At 45.1% G+C, this 16898-nt stretch overlaps 1 protein-coding gene across 13 annotated transcripts in view; it reads left to right on the top strand.

Moving 5' to 3' along the window:
- The window catches only part of tcf7l2 (transcription factor 7 like 2), a 109482-nt gene extending 96065 nt beyond the window's left edge, over positions 1-13417 (top strand). For 2 of the 13 annotated variants that reach the window (XM_083787883.1, XM_083787889.1), the window contains 7 exons: positions 3493-3630; positions 3739-3898; positions 4029-4136; positions 4959-5007; positions 6437-6487; positions 7932-8004; positions 12366-13417. In XM_083787883.1, coding sequence (XP_083644009.1) covers positions 3493-3630; positions 3739-3898; positions 4029-4136; positions 4959-5007; positions 6437-6487; positions 7932-8004; positions 12366-12894 — 1108 coding nt within the window. In that variant the 3' untranslated portion in view covers positions 12895-13417. Of the gene's footprint in view, positions 1-3492; positions 3631-3738; positions 3899-4028; positions 4138-4944; positions 5008-6436; positions 6488-7931; positions 8005-8770; positions 8844-12365 lie in introns of all 13 variants that reach the window. The other 11 variants (XM_083787892.1, XM_083787882.1, XM_083787886.1 and 8 more) reach the window with 8 other exon arrangements.
- The last annotated feature ends 3481 nt before the right edge of the window (positions 13418-16898 follow it).

The raw sequence follows: 16898 nt of genomic DNA, 5'->3' as shown, positions 1-16898 counted from the left end.
AGTCATTCCATTTGACACGGCTAATTGGCAAAAGACAAAAAAAACCCTAAAAGACGCAATAACCTAGTCATTATATAGCTTTCAAAAGGCAACATGTAGTGACATCTCGGCTAACACGGAGAGAGAGAGAGAGAGAGAGTTATGGTAGACTTGTAGTCTGCTAGGGAACAAGGTGTTAGTCTGCTAGGGAACAAGGTGTTAGCAAGAGAACAGCGCTTCCCTCCCAGTCCCCGCGGTGCCACAGTCCAACTAAATTAGGATTCAGAGGACGAGGCAGCCTCGCGTCGCCCCCGGTCCTGCACTGGACACCTGGATAACCCAGGTCCTGTTAAAAAATACATCCTTCCAAGAGCAGAGGGGAGCAGAGCCAAGGAGAGCAGACGCGGTCATCAGAGCCAATGAAAGACATTATTTTTGATAATGGGGTTGGAACGAGTACAAGACCATTATCTTCTCGTGTGTGTGTGTGTGTGTGTGTGGGTGTGTGTGTGTAAGCCCCTGTGACAGGTGGCTGGATATGTAAGCCCACCTCCCCTCGCCCCCTTAACGCCTAAGCCTGCCCTTTGATATGTACCCCCCCTCCATCAACCTGTCTCTCTCTCTCTCTCTCACTGGCGTGGTCATTACACATTAAACAGGCGCAGAGGGGCTACCCACCTCACGTTGGCAATTAAATGGCGCTGGCTGATACCGGGCCTTGCAGTGACACCCCCCCCCCCCCCACGCACACACACACACACACAAAATCCCTTCCACTAGCGAGTGCTACGTTTCAGATTGAGATGTAGACCTTGATGCCCGGGGGTAGCGGGTGTGTTGGGGTGGGGGTCTCTCTCTCTCTCTCTCTCTCTGTTGGTTAAATTGGTCCAAGGTGCGGAGCTCTGAGATGATGATGGTGATGATGATGGCGGCGGTGATGCCCCCGTGCTTCAAAGGGATGGCCGTCATGTTTAAACCATAACCTGGGCCAAGCGGAGGGGAGGTGGGAAAGTGGTGGGGGTGGGGGTGAGAGGAGAGGGGGGGGGGGATCCAGATCTTAGAATAGAGGAAATTTTAACAAGTGCACAGAGAGAGAGAGAGAGAGAGAGAGAGAGAGAACGAACAGCGGCCCTAATGATGGGCGATCTGCAGCCAGTGCTGCCACACTCTTCTCCCATCAGCGGATGACATGGCACAAACACCAGTGTGTCTGATGAAGGGAGCGCAGGGGGAAAGGAGAGAGATGGGGAGAGAGAGAGAGAGAGTTTGAGGGGGGAGTGCACTGGCACTCCCCTGAGATGGCCTCCGACAGAAAGTAGCTGTTCCTGGCGAGTTTATCCCCATCATTATATTCTGGCTCGGAGCCATGCAGCCAGACACAGCCCGATAATGAGCTGTTAAAAAAAGAGAGAAGACGAATTATTCCTCCCCCTCCCGTAACACCCCCCCCCCCCCCTCCCACACACACACACACACGCACAAATACAGTTCTCCCCCCCCCCCCCCCCACACACACACACAAATACAGTCCCCCCCATATCCTATTCCTTCATCGTACTCTCTCCCTCTCTCTCCGCCATTGCTGTATGGTCACGCGTCACAGAGGCGAACGCACTGTAAACACACACAGAGTTTGAAATACTCTTAAGGCACGTAATTGCATTCCTTCGACTTGCGTGACTGAGCGCAAGCACACGCCGCAGAGGTGGTCCATGTCGGCTGTATACTCATTGACGTTAATCCATAGCCAGCGTTTTAGGGAAGCTGTGACAGGTCAAGGATCAAATGTTTTGGGGGAAATACAAAGATAAAATGGATAGATAAAAGGTCATTGCTAGTGTTGATCCAAGTGCAGCCTCCAAATGTGTTTATTATTATTATTCATTTATTTTCATTATTTTTCATGTCAAGTAGTACATGGAGCTTTATGTTACTTTCGCCCATTAATTAATTCACACATTGAACGGTGGAGGCAACCATGCAATGCACTGACCTGCTCGTGAGGAGCAGTTAGGGATTCCTGTCTCTTTCTGACTTTGTGTCAAAGAGTCATTGAGGGCCCAGGCCGTGGCGTAACGGTCTGGGCACAGGACTGGTAATCCAGTCGCAGTGTGCCGCGGGTTCGACTCCCGAGCCCGACACGGCCTTTACTGCATGTCATCCCCCCATCTCTCTCCCGTTTCCTGTCAGCCTACTGTCTGTCCCTTCAAAAATCAATAAAAGGCGTAAGCCGCAAAAAAAAAATCTTAAAAAAAAAAAAAAAAAAGAGTCATTGAGAAAACGGCTGTACACCTAACTGCTTCCAAATTAGGGTGGTAGCTTAGGTGTGAATGTTTGGTTTTGGTTAAAGGCGTCGTAGACATTAAACCCTGCACATGTTAACTATGATGACTTGATGAGGGAGGGTTGCGTGTAGGACCAATTCGGATCATCCTCACGCTTTCAGCTGCCACTTCTTGCTGCCACACAATACAACTGTTCCATAGTGACTCGCTAATGTGATGGTTCTCTATAATTGTTTGTGTGAATTACAGAAAATGTATGCGTGCCTTGTATACTTCTATAGGCTGGTCCCTATCTTGTAAATGCAAGACATTTGGCTATTGCAAACAGCACTTTCCGAAAAGGTCAATTCACACTTGAATTTTGCCTGTGAATAACAATTTAGGGGCCAGCCTTAAACATTGACTGTACTCTTATATGTTTTCATGGTTCGAGTGTTACTGTCTTTGCGGCCGGGGTCCAAGCCTGTTCTTGTGGAAAGGAATTCAAAAAAGTGTCTCGAACTTGGGACCAAGAATTCCTTCTCACAGCGGAGTGGAGTGGAGGCCCCAGCCATTGTTAACCACTTAAGCCTAAATATGCTTTGTCGCAAGATGAATGGCGAAAATGTCCTATTTACAAACTCACCACACTTCGTATTGCAACGTGTTGTGAGCTTGTAAGTCTGCTATTTTTGTTATTTAAAATAATTCTGTCAGAATAATAATGCTGTCGGAAGGAAACCTCCTAACCTTTTTGATTTTTTTGCATAAATCAGTGCTATACTGCTATTGAACACCGTTTATGTCTGTTTGTTGTTTCGAAAATATTGAACCAATGGAAAGTAGTAAAAACGCTTTGGACAAAACCTTAACTCCATTGGACCCTCAAACTAACTCCACCACCTCTCCCCCTCTCATGCATGTAATTGACAATATATACAGTCATAACACTAACTTCGATGACGCAGTATTGCTTTATTTTCAAAATATCAGGTTTTCTTAATTTTCAGAATGCACATTTTGGAGTTAGGTGGTTTCTTACCGACAGCAGAGATATAATATACTGTATATAGTTTTTGAAAGTCTTTGCGGTGAAAGTGGTTAAAAGTGTATAGTCTCGTGTGTATAACATACATGTGTATAAAGTGTATAGTCTCGTGTGTACTGTATAACATACATGTGTATATGTGACTGACTATGTGTTTCATCTCCCCCATTTCACCTGTGCCCACTCTGACGATTTACACAGTTTTCTCTCCTCCAGATTCCCCCCGCACATGGTCCCCCCCCACCACAGTTTGCACGCCACGGGCATCCCGCACCCGGCCATCGTCACGCCCAACGTCAAGCAGGAGTCGTCCCACAGTGACATCAGCTCCCTCAACTCGTGAGTACTCATGCCTCCTATTGCTCGCTGCCGACACCGTGCTCATTTCTTTGCGCAGCCGAACTGCAGGCCTTTTACTTGGCTAACTTTCCTGTCTGTCGCCATCAGGAAACACGACCAGAAAAAAGAGGAGGAGAAGAAGAAACAGCCCCACATAAAGAAGCCACTTAACGCCTTCATGCTGTACATGAAGGAGATGCGAGCCAAGGTGGTGGCCGAGTGTACGCTAAAGGAAAGCGCTGCCATTAACCAGATCCTGGGACGGAGGGTAAACACTCAGTCTTACTTCACCACCAAAATGACCGGTTAATTGTAAACTCAGACGATATCGAAAACAGCACAACACAATTTCCACACATGACGTTTCTTTTCCCCCTGACATTTCTGTCGATCCACAGTGGCATGCGCTATCACGAGAGGAGCAGGCCAAGTACTACGAGCTGGCCAGGAAAGAACGACAGCTTCACATGCAGCTGTACCCCGGCTGGTCAGCACGAGATAACTATGTAAGTTTTGAAGTTTACAAGTCGTAATTGCCCCCTTTCTCAATAGTTTTTGTCTTTTTACGTACCCAAACCCCATTCCTCACCTTTCTTGACTGTCTTCTTGGATCTTTTGAGACCTGACAAAGTGGACATGGAGCTTAATTCAAAGTCCCTAACTGTCCTAGTGGAAAGATAAAGCTAGCTAGTTATACTGATGATTAGCCACTATCGTTCAGCTTGCTTAGCTCTGCTGCAGAAGCTACATAAACGATACAACTGAGCAGGAAGGCTCATCATTTTGTGTCCAGTATTGGAGTTGAACCCTTAAAACCTATTATTCTTTGTTTACCGGAGTCCCCCAGGAGTCATAGTAGGCACCCTTTTTTCTCTCTACACCAAGAATCTTTGCCAAAAATAGCTGATCTACAGGCTAGATGTGTTATTTATTTCAAATCTTTGTATAATAGGGGCACCAGGGTTCATGTGGTTAACCAGTGGAGCCCAGGGAAACACACACACACACACACACACACACACACACACACACAGGACTAGAGATGGCTCAAAACAAAAGATGAAGAAATAAGAAAAAAGAATGGCAAAAAAGCGAGAGACGGGAACATTCATTGCTGGTCTGCAGTGGTTGTTATAAACCAGAGGGCAGAAAAGACATTTCAGAACGTCATATAGAGGGGGGAAGAAAGAACGATGAAACAAATGAGTAAACACAAGGATGTTTGTGGTAGGCTCTTCTACAATATAATAACTAAGGTTCCTGTCTGTTACTATCTTCTTTTTTTTTTCCTCTTTTCTCTTTCTATTTTTTTGGCATGTAACCAACAGGGGAAAAAGAAGAAGAGAAAAAGGGAGAAGCAGCAAGCAGAGGGCAATGGTAAGCAAGCCTCAATTATATCTGCTGTTAGGAGAGTGCCCTCATGTGTCTGCCATGTGTGACGTGCCATAAAGCTGCAATACACAACTTTTATTATAGTGAATAAAATATAGTTTTTGGTATTTGGTCTCCCTGCTCTTCTATAACGAAATGCTACTGTGGCCGACAAGTGCTACAGCCTGAAGGTCAAGTTTAGGAACTAAGATATGAAAGTTACGTATTGCAGTTCTAGTCACTTTAACCCTGTTTTCCAAAAGCTTTCAACAAAATAATAAATAAATACGTTTTTCGAATTAGCTCATCAACTCACACAGCACTTCTCGGTGCACAGCTTGTAGATCAGCTGTAGATCAGTAGATTGCACAGCTTGTAGATCAGCTGTAGATCAGTAGATTGCACAGCTTGTAGATCAGCTGTAGATCAGTAGATTGCACAGCTTGTAGATCAGCTGTAGATCAGTAGATTGCACAGCTTGTAGATCAGCTGTCCTCGGAACATTTTGAGGAAACGTTGGTCTATGCCCAAAATGAGGGGTGCCAGGGTTAAAGTGGTTAAGGACTGGTTATGGTTTTTGTTCCATTTTTAGCTTCTTATTGTATTCTTTTTGCATGGCTCAAGTGTGTGTATATGTTGAATTTCATTTCATAATTATCATTATTGTTTTTTAATATAGTTATGCTATCCAATGCAATATTTACATGGTAGAGTTGCTTGTAATCCCCCCCCCCCCCCCCCTCCCATCCGTCCCAAGCCTTCCCCAGCTAATAATAATTGAATATGCATGATCCTCAACCCCCCCCTCCCTCCTAACTCCCCCTCCCAGCTCCATCTCACCTCCCCTCTGACACCCCTCTACCCCCCTTTGCCCCCAGCATTGTGATACTGTGATACCGTGTGTTTTGAGAATGTGAAATCTAAGCATTGTGAGAGCCATTAACGTTTGCCAGTGTGCGTGTGTGTGTGCGTGTGTGCGTGTGTGCGTGCGTGTGTTGTGTGTGTGTGTGTGTGTGTGTGTGTGTGTGTGTGTGTGTGTGTGTGGTTCCGTGTTATCGTGCCTGTACCCTGCAGATAGATTGTGCTTGCGTGTGTGCGTGTGTGTGAGCGTGTGCGTGCGTGCGTGCATGCATATGTGTGTGCGTGCTTCCTGAACCCCCGCCCCTCCCTTAACCCCCCTCCGCTTGCCTTCACGCATGCTCTTAATATCAACATGAACTAAATCACACCCACGTCTTTTAAAATTAAGGAGGTTTGCTAATGCTGCTATTTATCCATCCTTTTTATTCTTTCTGATCCTGTTGTGAGTTGACGAGGACTAAAATGTCGATTTTTTTCTTTTTTTTTCCTTTTTTCTACATGTGTTCGTTCTGCGTTCTCGTTCTGGGTGACGGATCGCTTCTTGAAGGCCTCTCTATCTGTTCTTTTTTTTCAGAACACAGAGAATATTTTCCAAACCCTTGCCTTTCACTCCCTCCGATTACAGGTGCTAATGTCATTTTGAGTATTAAATTACTAACTAATGTTTTATTCCTTCTTATCTTAATTCATGTGTATATCATATATGTATCCGTGAATGTGTCAGTTGTAGAATGTTGAGAGCAGTCTTAAGCTTAAATGCTACCATTTAATAATAATTAATTCACAATGTTTCTATTTGCTTTTGTTTGCTGCTTTATTTTCTAAAGAAAAAAAAAGGAAATGTTGCTATTGTTTGTTTTTTGGCAGTTATGTTTGATTTAAATTATTGCTATTATTGACAGTAGTTACTTAAGCATAGAATGAATAACGATGGTAGCCAATCTACAAGCTCACAACTCCCGCTGTGTGCTTGTAGATCGGCTATTACCTCTATTTATTTTGTGTTTTTATATATTTTTTAATGTTGGCCTATAATGAGGGAGTCCAGGTTTAAGACTGTTTAAAGCTAGCTTATGAACTATGATCTTAGGATGTCAGGGTAAACCTCCTTAATCTATATGCTATTCTGTAGCTGTGCCTGTGCCTACTCTAATAGGCCAGCATGAATTTGGCCTACCCCCTCTCTTTTTAAAACCGCCTATAATCAAACACCTACAGCACAACATTCTTAAAGGCCCTTTTTGTCCCTCGTTGTGCGACTCTTTCGCGTGACAAAAATGACATTGTCGACTGAACAGAGTGGCGAAGCAAGTCATGGCACTTGTCGAAAGAGTCACACGGCGAGGTACAAATGAAAGCCTAACTTTTTGACTCGCAGCCACTGTGGTCAGTGATGCTATGGGCTGTTTGATACCAGGTCCTGAGGACTAGATTATTTCTCCTTGCTGTCTGAAACAGCCTTCTTTTACTGCTTATTCCCGCCACCTTGAACCCCAACCTTCTTCAGATAACACAGCTTTGACAACAGCTAGCTTTTAAAGCGGTGCAGTGCATTCAACCCACCCACCCCACCCCCCACCCTTTTCTATGCTCGCTCTAACAAAAAAGCACTTCTACTTTTTGCATTTCTAATTTCCAATCAGAGTTCCAAATCACATGATTGAAACAAAGCTACCGCTTTGACTCGTTTGCACATTGAGCCTTTGCCTGCATTTTGATTTCCCTAACGTCTGGAAACACACACTAACAACTGTGTCTTCTGACAGTCTGTGCTTTCTCTAAAAAAGGCATACTTGAGATCTCTTGACAATGGCTTGCATCTAGTATGTAAACTGGGGATGGATGATATGGGGGTGGGGGGGATTGATTTAGCTTGAAATAAGCCACAGCAAAAGCTTCACAGATTCACCGGTGTCTATTCTTTCTCCCCTTTTTTTCTACCTTCATTTATTTATTTGTTTGTTTATTTCCCCCCCCCTGTTTTGGTTCCATTTCTCCTCCTCTGTGCTGGCTTCCCCGTCCCCCTCCCCTCCTCCCTTACCCCCTCCCCTTCGTTATGACCTCATCAGACCTGAGCGCTCCTAAGAAGTGTCGAGCGCGCTTTGGCCTCGACCAACAGAATAACTGGTGTGGCCCATGCAGGTGTGTACGGTGTCCGCCCGCACCGGCCGGGGGCCAGGCGAAGGCTGGGTTACACTGTACACTGGGACCATCCTCCTCTTCCTCCCCCCTCGTCCTGCTCTTCCTCCTCCTCCGCTCTCTTCTCTCTGTCGCTGCCTTCTGCCCTCTACCGCCCCACGGTTTGTCTGTTCCATCTGTCCGGCCAGGCCTATCACCATCACCTCTCGGCTTCCTCCAGCCACGGCCCCTGCCAGTCTAGCTTGCCTCTTATACGTAGGTGCCAACCAGTATGTTTTGTTTTAAGGGGGGGTGGGGACTTTCTTATGCCTTTTTGGGAAGAAGGGTGTGTATGGAATGAATGTTGCGGGTCTGTTTGTGCAACAAATAGAACAAAGCCCGCCCACCGACCAAACCCTGAAAATGGACCCTCACGGGTATAGTTTCACAGTTGGATTGGCACTCCAGATTTTCACTGAGTGGGTTTGATTACAGCCAGGACAAAACCGTAAGCCCCACCCCCCTCCCCACTGAGGAATCCAGACATGGCAGTGTCGGCGGAGGAGTTGACGTGATGATGGCTTGGTCAAAATGTTGCGGAGGATGTCCCAGTGTCAACCAGCCTAAACCTAAGCCCTGGCCATGTGTTTATGTCTGTGCAATGACGTGTCCGTTTTCTTTTTTTCTTTCTCGTTTTTGTTTTTTTGTTTTGTCTCTGTGTGTGTGCGTGTGTGTATGTGTGTGTGTACGTACGTACGTGTGTTCGTTGTCCTACCTCTTTGGCTAACAGATGCAAATACCCCAAAGAAGTGTCGTGCCTTGTTCGGGCTTGACCAGCTGAGTTTATGGTGCAAACCATGCAGGTATAACTCCCATTAAGTATCCGTGGAGAGGAGGCCCAGACACAATGAGCAGCCTCCTTCTCCCCTCCTTGATTACTTGTACAGATATAGTCTAGAGAATCTAGAGAAAACAACAACAAAACCAAAAAACAGTGTGTCTCTCCTTCAATGTGGTAACATGTGGCAAACTACTCTTTTTGTCTGTCCCCCCCACCCCCCTCCCCCTTAACCAAGGAGGGCTTTTCCACACTGTAAACTTGCCCTCAACGCAGTGCTTTTCAATACCTTTTTCAAACCCACAACAAGGTTTTTAAGCCCGCCGTGGCAGAAAGTGGATTTACAAGATGAGGTGACTTTGGAGGTGAACATTGATCCGGTGTCTAGCCATCATTTACAGCACTGGTTCTCAATGCCGGGACCACCAGGGGGGTCAACTCTGAGAGTGGACACACGGAACCAAAAGGGACTTTAACGGTTACATCTGTTGAATTTTACTCCGTAGATTTAGGTTCCAAAGAAAATGGTACACTCTCAGAGTTACAGACCTGGGCATGGGGAGTTTCTCCATGCCCTGGACCGGATTTTGAGAAACAGATTCACAGCATGGCTAATCTAATACACGACTAATACAGTGAAAACATTAATTCTCATGATCCCAACAGTTCTGATCCAAATCCATTTTCTAGCCAGTAGATATTTCCACTGTCATGTACAGTATGTCCTAATTGGCGCCCTTTTTTTGATATAACCATGTGGTGCTTTACAAACCTGGCCCTGCTTCCTCAGAGGGCCTGTTCAGTGACACTCTCTTTCTATGCCCTCTTCCTTCTCCTCCTTCTCTTCCTCCTCCTTGTCTTCCTCCAAACTTCCTCTCTAATAACCCTTACTTAGTCCCTACCTGTTGTCTTTCTGTTCTGACACAAGCAGTCTTTGAATTGGGAATATTTTCATGGTAGGTATTTGTTTCTGCTAAGTAATACCCTTTTCTGTGTCTGGCTTGCACTGCGTCATCACCACCGAACGCCCCTCCACCCACTGTGTCTCGCTCTTCTCTACATGACTTTCAACCATTCACCACACATCGTTCGGTATTGTACATCAGGGGCATGCAAAACCTGATATGCTTCGCATCCCGGGGGGGTTTCTTTTGTAATGATTCATTTGAATAAGCGTCAAGTATCAGGGTCCAGTTAAGATGGTTTTGTACGTCAAAAGTGAAGAGCTCATTCACAATTTATGGGCCAATTTTTTATCCGTGGTATTCGTTTTTGTTCAGGGACAGGTGAGTTAAATTTGTAGACGCTTTTATTTTTAACCGTTTCCTTTCTTCTTTTTTTACGATCTCTGAACATTTGAAGTGAGAATGACTCGGCATGCAGCCTGTCATTGATTGGGCGTCTTCCAGGCCATCGCTTCGACATAGTGATGTTAGCGAATCAAGCGATACACCATTCCAGCTGATATATATTCCTTAGGCAGTCACGGGAAATGATGGAAAGCCAGGCAAGAGTCAAGACAGACCAGGGCGATGGGAGAGCCTCGTAATTCAGCGTTCGTCTTGGAAGCCGAGAGGTTAAAAGACCTCACAGGGCTCCATTTCCTAAAAGATGCATCTGGTGTAATTCCCCCCCGAGACCAGAGAGGAGAAATCAATAACGTGCACGGGCACATGTTATGAATCGATACGTCTGTTAAAAAATGGATATTAGCTCATTTGTAGCAGTTTGACAGGCACTTATCACTCGGAAGACACCGTAGAACAAGACGTATAGCCGGGCACGGGCAAACTGATAGCTTTTTGCTCCGGTAAAGGACAATCAATACACTTCAGCTCACAATGCTAGGAACGTACAAAGCACTTAAAAGCCTGGCACACTCCACTCCGTCATCCCTTGCTTCTTTTTCCATGTTTTCCTGTTGTCTTCCATGTTGTGTGCTTGCAATCCTGGATAATTTGTCTGACTTATCAGGAATGCATGCTCCTCTCCCATTCTTCCAAGCATGCCGTCACGGTATCCAGAGTTCTCAGTGTCAATGTATCTTTACTTTCCTTCTGACTCTTATTTTTATGTCCACTTATCCTGTCATTCTCAATCCCCCGCTCTTCCGCATTCGCCTCGATCTCAAACGTATCCGCGCGACACTTAGTACAGTACAGGCAGGGGTATGACTTGAGAAACAGGCCTTACCCTGAAATGAACGGCCACACATAGAATTCGATAGGCCTCCCGTCCGCTCTTACTTATTTTGTTCTCCCATTCTTTTTGGATCACCTTAGCTGTTCTTGTCTTTTCTTTCTTTCCTCCCGCGCTGCCTGTCCCTGTGAGCTAGCCGTCTTAAACTACACATGGCCTTCAGGCATCCTTGTGATGGAGCAGAGAGAGAGAGAGAAAGGAGAGGAGGGGGAGGGTCAATTCAGAGGTCAGGATAAAGATGAGTTGAGCAGAGATTCCCCCTTTAACCAAATCTCAGCGCAACATTCAGAGCACAGCCACCGCCGATAAGCACAATCCCCTCTACTTCCTTCTCCCCCACTCCCACCCACCCCCTGCGGTGTGGTTGCATTGTGGAGCTCGGTTCCACAGCAGGGGATGGTTTTGGCTCCCGGGCAACACCAGACGCGGAGAGGGGGGGTCCCGACCCCGAAGCAAGAAATGCAAACACAATGCCGTGACCCCTCGTGCACGCATTCACGTCTTTAGGGGGACAGATACGAGGTAGTGTGTGGATCTTGTTGACTTTTTAGCCTCGCATCCAAACTCTGTTCCCCTGGGAGAAGAGAGAGCTAGCAGAGAGATGGAGAGAGGCCAATGAGATGGGGGCGTCCTAACTTCAGGTTGCTCACCCGGCTGAGACGAGCGCACTAGATTAGCCTGGAATTACATGTAGTCAATACACCATTCATAAAGAGTGTCCGTTTACCACTTAAATCCAATATACTTTGTCCTACGTCAAACTAGTGAAAATAGCCGATCTACAGGCTCCCCACATGTTTCGATGCAACGCTTATTTTTTTAAATGTTGGCACATTTTTGCTTTTAATGGCAGGTCCACAATTGGGACGACAGGGTGAACGTAAAAAAGAGCTCATTTTCATTGCTTCCTTTCATCATCATTGTGTCTCTCTTGGTTATTCTCATGGCACTTTCCTGTTGTCTGATCCTTCCTGTCTGTCTGTCTGTATGTCTGTCTGTCTGTCTGTCTGTCTGTCTGTGTTTGTTCAGTACGGGGTTGGGGAGATATTGGGAACCTGACTGTGGCCTTTAGTGGCCTTTTATTGCCTTCAACGGTACTTGAATGCACCTGAACAAAGCAAACGAAAAAACAAAAAACGTCAGCGATCACCATATCAACGTGCACGCTAGATACGACAGTAAAACGCCCCATCTACCGTGTGTGCGAAACCAAAGCAATCAGTGCATTCAAGTAGCTTTGCTGCCAAAGCCTTGTGTGTTTGTGTTAGTTTTCAAGACATTGATGCTAAAAGACTCTTTGCTCTTGTTTTGTTTCTTCTCGCCTTGGCCCCCCCCACCCCCTCTCCAGGAGAAAAAAAAAGTGCATTCGCTACATCCAAGGTGAAGGCAGCTGTGCCAGTCCTCCTTCTTCGGACGGAAGCTTACTAGACTCCCCCCCTTCCTCCCCTTCCTCCTCCGTGGCTCCTTCCCCTTCCTCGAAAGAGCCCAGACCTCAGACTGAACAAATGCAACCTCTCTCACTGACTATGAAACCGGCCCACCACCACCACCAGACACTCCACCCCCCCCACCACCACCTCCTGGTCGGGCCTCCTCCTCCCCCCCCACCGCCGCCTCCTCCTCCTCCATCTTTGGTTCGGATGGAGAACTCCTCGGCGGCCTCGGCCGCCCGCAAAACGCCCGGTGGCGCCTCCTCCCACAACGGAGCCCTGGAGCGCGGCGACGTCTCGTCCTCGCGGCAGCCGCCGGGCTCCTCCTCGGCAGCGGGGCCGCCCCTGGGCCGGCCGCTGGCGTCCATGTGTCATTCCCACTCGCTTCACCCGGGCTCCACGACGGCCCAGCAGCCTCTGTCGCTCGTGACCAAGTCTATAGAATAGTCTGTTCTCTCTCCCTCTACTCCACATCTTGCTCTTTATTCTTGTTTTGTTTTCTAAGCTGAATTCAACAAACACACACCGTTGCTGGTGCCCCGTCTGTCTCTCTCTCTCGCTGATGAATTTTCACGTCAATCGTTTTCCTTGGTTTGTTTTTATGTTTCTGTGCCATACGGCTTTAAAAGATTTTAGTTGTTGTTTTTTATTAAAAGTTCATTGGTCAATATTTGACCCATCATTATTATTGAAAAAATATATAATTATTATAAAGAAATAATACAATGAGTTGTAGTATAGCTTTGTGAATTGCCAAATTTTTATGAATTTTGTTTGTCTTTTTATTTGTAGTGTTGAAGCAGCACAACAGAGTAGTTCAACTTCAAAATGGTTTAAAAGACATTAAAAAAATGTTAGGCTAGATAATTCAATGAGCCCTTTTTTTCTTGAAAAGAGTTGGTTCTCCTTTATTATTTGTATTAAATACGAGCCTGCGAACCAATCAACCGTCACCTATTCATCCCTGGGAGGGTACTGGGGGGGGGGGGGGGGGGGGGGGCTTGCGCAGACAGACACCTCTGAGGGACAACTTTAATTGTGATGTTACCTGTTCTTGTTTAAATGTACAGAAATAATAGGGGTGGGTGGGAAGGGGGGGATTACCGTGTTAAATATGCATTGTTCCATTGCGTTGTCTTTTTCTTTTTGTTGTTTACCTTGGGGGAGGAGTCAAATGGGGGTTGGGGTGGACTTGAGGGGAGGTTTGGGGTGGGAGGGTTGTGGGTGTTCAATACAAAAATGTCACAACGCTAGGACCAGTAGTATTTATTGCTTTAGAGATTGCTTGTCGTATCTTGTACGTGTCCCTTTTTGATTTTTTTTCTTAATACATTGTACAAATATTTTTTTCTTAAGGTAAGCGACTTATATATATATATGAATGACCCATTTTTACAAGGAGGTTTTTGAAAGGAAAATCTTTTGTTTTTGTTTTGTTATTTTTATGTTTTTGTTGTTTTGACAGATTAATTTCTTTCCTTGCTGAAACCCTGGGTTCCACTCAGTCGTACTGTGTAAAGATCTCATGAACAGAAGTATGCACAACGTCATTTCAACAGATGCGTCTATAAGCCATTTTACAAAAAAAAAGAAGAAAAGAAAACTTGAATACGAGGGACAGTGGGTACCGTGTCTTCAGTAGTTGGAAACATGTCTAAAGCCCTTCTTTTTTATCGCAGTCACATCGCGCAGACTGTAGATTCATGTACAGATTTTTCCGTGCCAAATTTTGTGATAATTTTCTCTCCCCCCTCTAACAATGCTGTAGGGTTTTTTTTTTTCAATACCATTCTTTGCTGTGACGTTACATAGATTGCTATGTATGTAGTATAAATGTTGCTATAACAAATGTGTTTGGTAGCAGATTGTCAAATATTAAAAATTTAAACTTAAAAAGACGGACATCATACTGTATAAACCCACGAGGGCCAAAATTATGTATATTAGGAGGTTCATAAAAAACTATTAAATACAAAAAAATACACAAACTGCCACTTTTAAGTACACTACTACATATAGGTAGATAGAAAAAATAGGCATGTTGATGTTGCAAGAGGCTGTAAAAAAGAAGAAAAAAAAGAGAAAAACTACAAGAGAATCATCCACTCGGTGCCATTGTAGTTGACATGACGCGACTGTAAACTGTCGATTTCTTCTCTGGTTTATTAAGATGCTAATGATAAATAGTTTGAATGTTTCCTTAACGGCTGTGATGTTCCTGTTCTATTTTATGCTCTTATTTTTATTTTATTTTATTTTTTATTTTTTTGTTTGTTTATTTTATTTTTCTCTGTTATTTTAAATGGTTCCAAAAACCATGTTTTTTTTGTAATGAATAAATGTTTATGCTGTACAGTCTCTGTAGCATGCAGTTCTGTATTAATAAAAGCGACTTAGTATGTGCATCTGTGTCTCTTATATTTTGCGTTAATTCACTAGACGAGGACTGTCTGACAGGTCTGAGCATACAATCAGGTGAGCATTTCTCTTCTACAGTATCCTGTTGGTATACGGCAATTCATATAGAACATAATTTACAATAATGTTGTGATTGTAACATAGCCACTGATAATGTCAGTGGCCAGTGTCATACAAACTACATACAGTGGTGTTGCTTCACTTTACTTCCCACAGAAGAGCAGTTAACGGCTTGACACATTGACCGGACCAGGATTCAAACCTGGGACCTTCTGCTTGCCAGGCAGACTCTCTACCCATTCAGCCTCTTCTTATCAACACAATGATTCACAAGCATCTTCATGTTAAGGACACCCAAATCATGATATATAGTAGGGTGGTGTTTACCCCCATCTATGATTCAGAATAGAACAGCCTTGTCTGGATTTGAACCCACAACCTGAGGATCATACACAGTGTCTTAACAGAGGGAGCCACCATGTTCTCTGTAACCTACCACAGTTTTAGGGTGTTCTTCTGGATGTCACTCTTTAAAACATGTGTTGAGCAGATGGACATGGGCTGGACTTGAACCCATAACATGTGGCTCACATAGACAGCAGCTTATCACAGAGAGCCACCATGCTCTCTAAGAACTGTTCCATTGTCCGTCTGGGTATTATTCTCCAAAATGTGGTCCACAGTGAAGAGTAGAACTAGAAGGGTCGCAATTTTGAAAAATTGCAGTGTGGTTGCTGCAGTCGCTTACATATGCCCTTCCTGCTAATATTGCCAGCCAATTACAATGTCACCCCTGTGGTCATGTATAACTAATTCTGAGGGGATTTATCCCCCCAAAAATCTTTTTTTGCAAGAAACTGTTACATTTTTCGCATTTGTGGCGCCCCCTATGGATGAAAATGTAATCGCTTTTGGCTTTTTGGCCACTCGCGACATCTGATTAAAATTTGGGATTGATTGGACATTCCCTTTGTGGCATTTTTTTGTAAAATAGGCCCCTCCCACTAACGTCGGACGACGATTAAGGCCGAACGATACGGACAAAAACATCTCTAAAAATCTGATATTTTTTAAACGCGGTAGTCAAGCCTTGAAAAGTTCAAATTACTGCAGCATTGAGCTGTGGGAGGAACAGGCCTTGAACATGGAATGTCTGTACTGAAAGCCTGATGATTAGACCACTGCACCATCAGTCAGACACTCTCAGGCAAAGTCTCCTGGTAATTTTGAAGTGATCTTTTGTTCGTTAGCCTACAGTTCGTAAAGTTTAAATAACACAGCATCATATTAAACAGACGTTTCTTAGCGCTGTTGAGGTCTTCTTTTGTATGATAGTGTAACAGCCGGGAATCGAACCCTGGTCTCCCACGTGGAAAGCCAACATCTTAACCACTACGACAATTAGAGTTTTGAAGTGGTCAGGCTGAGGCTGAGGCTGTGAGCCACTGCTAGAATAGCAGTAAATGAAGCTCAATAACTCTAGCATTAAACGTTAGGAAGAGTGGGATTTGAACATGAACTCTCTGTGCTGAATAACCCCTACTACACCATCACTCAGTAACATCTGCCTCTTTGTACTGTTGAAGCGATCTTTTGTATGTTAGCCTTCAGATAGTAAAGCCCCTGGGACTCCGAATCCATATTCAATACACACACTTTTGCTTCAACACTCAACAGCCTTGTGTGGCGCTGTGGACTAGTGCGCTTGGCTGTAAACCAAGAGGTTGTTGGTTCGAATCCACCTCGGGGACGATGGTGCTTTTAACATGATCCGAAGCAGTACTGTTTAAACATTCTTGCTCTGTTTAACTCAAAAGCACCCGGAGAAATCTCCTGAATGCCCCAAGGTGCCTTGGCTCAATGGTGTGGAGCGCTTGACCCGTTGCCTCTGCTACAGACAGTTGGCAGGTTCAAGTCCCATGTCATGACATCAAGTTGCTGGAGGACCATTGGGAGACGGTGCTCTCTCCCCCTGTTTCCTGAGATGTAACGGTTGGGGCTTATGTCTGAAAGAACCCTGTCCAGCTAACCTT

Source organism: Protomyctophum parallelum (genome assembly GCF_964188405.1).
Source record: "Protomyctophum parallelum genome assembly, chromosome: 17".
NCBI lineage: Eukaryota > Metazoa > Chordata > Actinopteri > Myctophiformes > Myctophidae > Protomyctophum > Protomyctophum parallelum.
The sequence above is the reverse complement of the archived record's forward strand: the minus strand, read 5'-3'. Positions and strand labels throughout refer to the sequence as shown.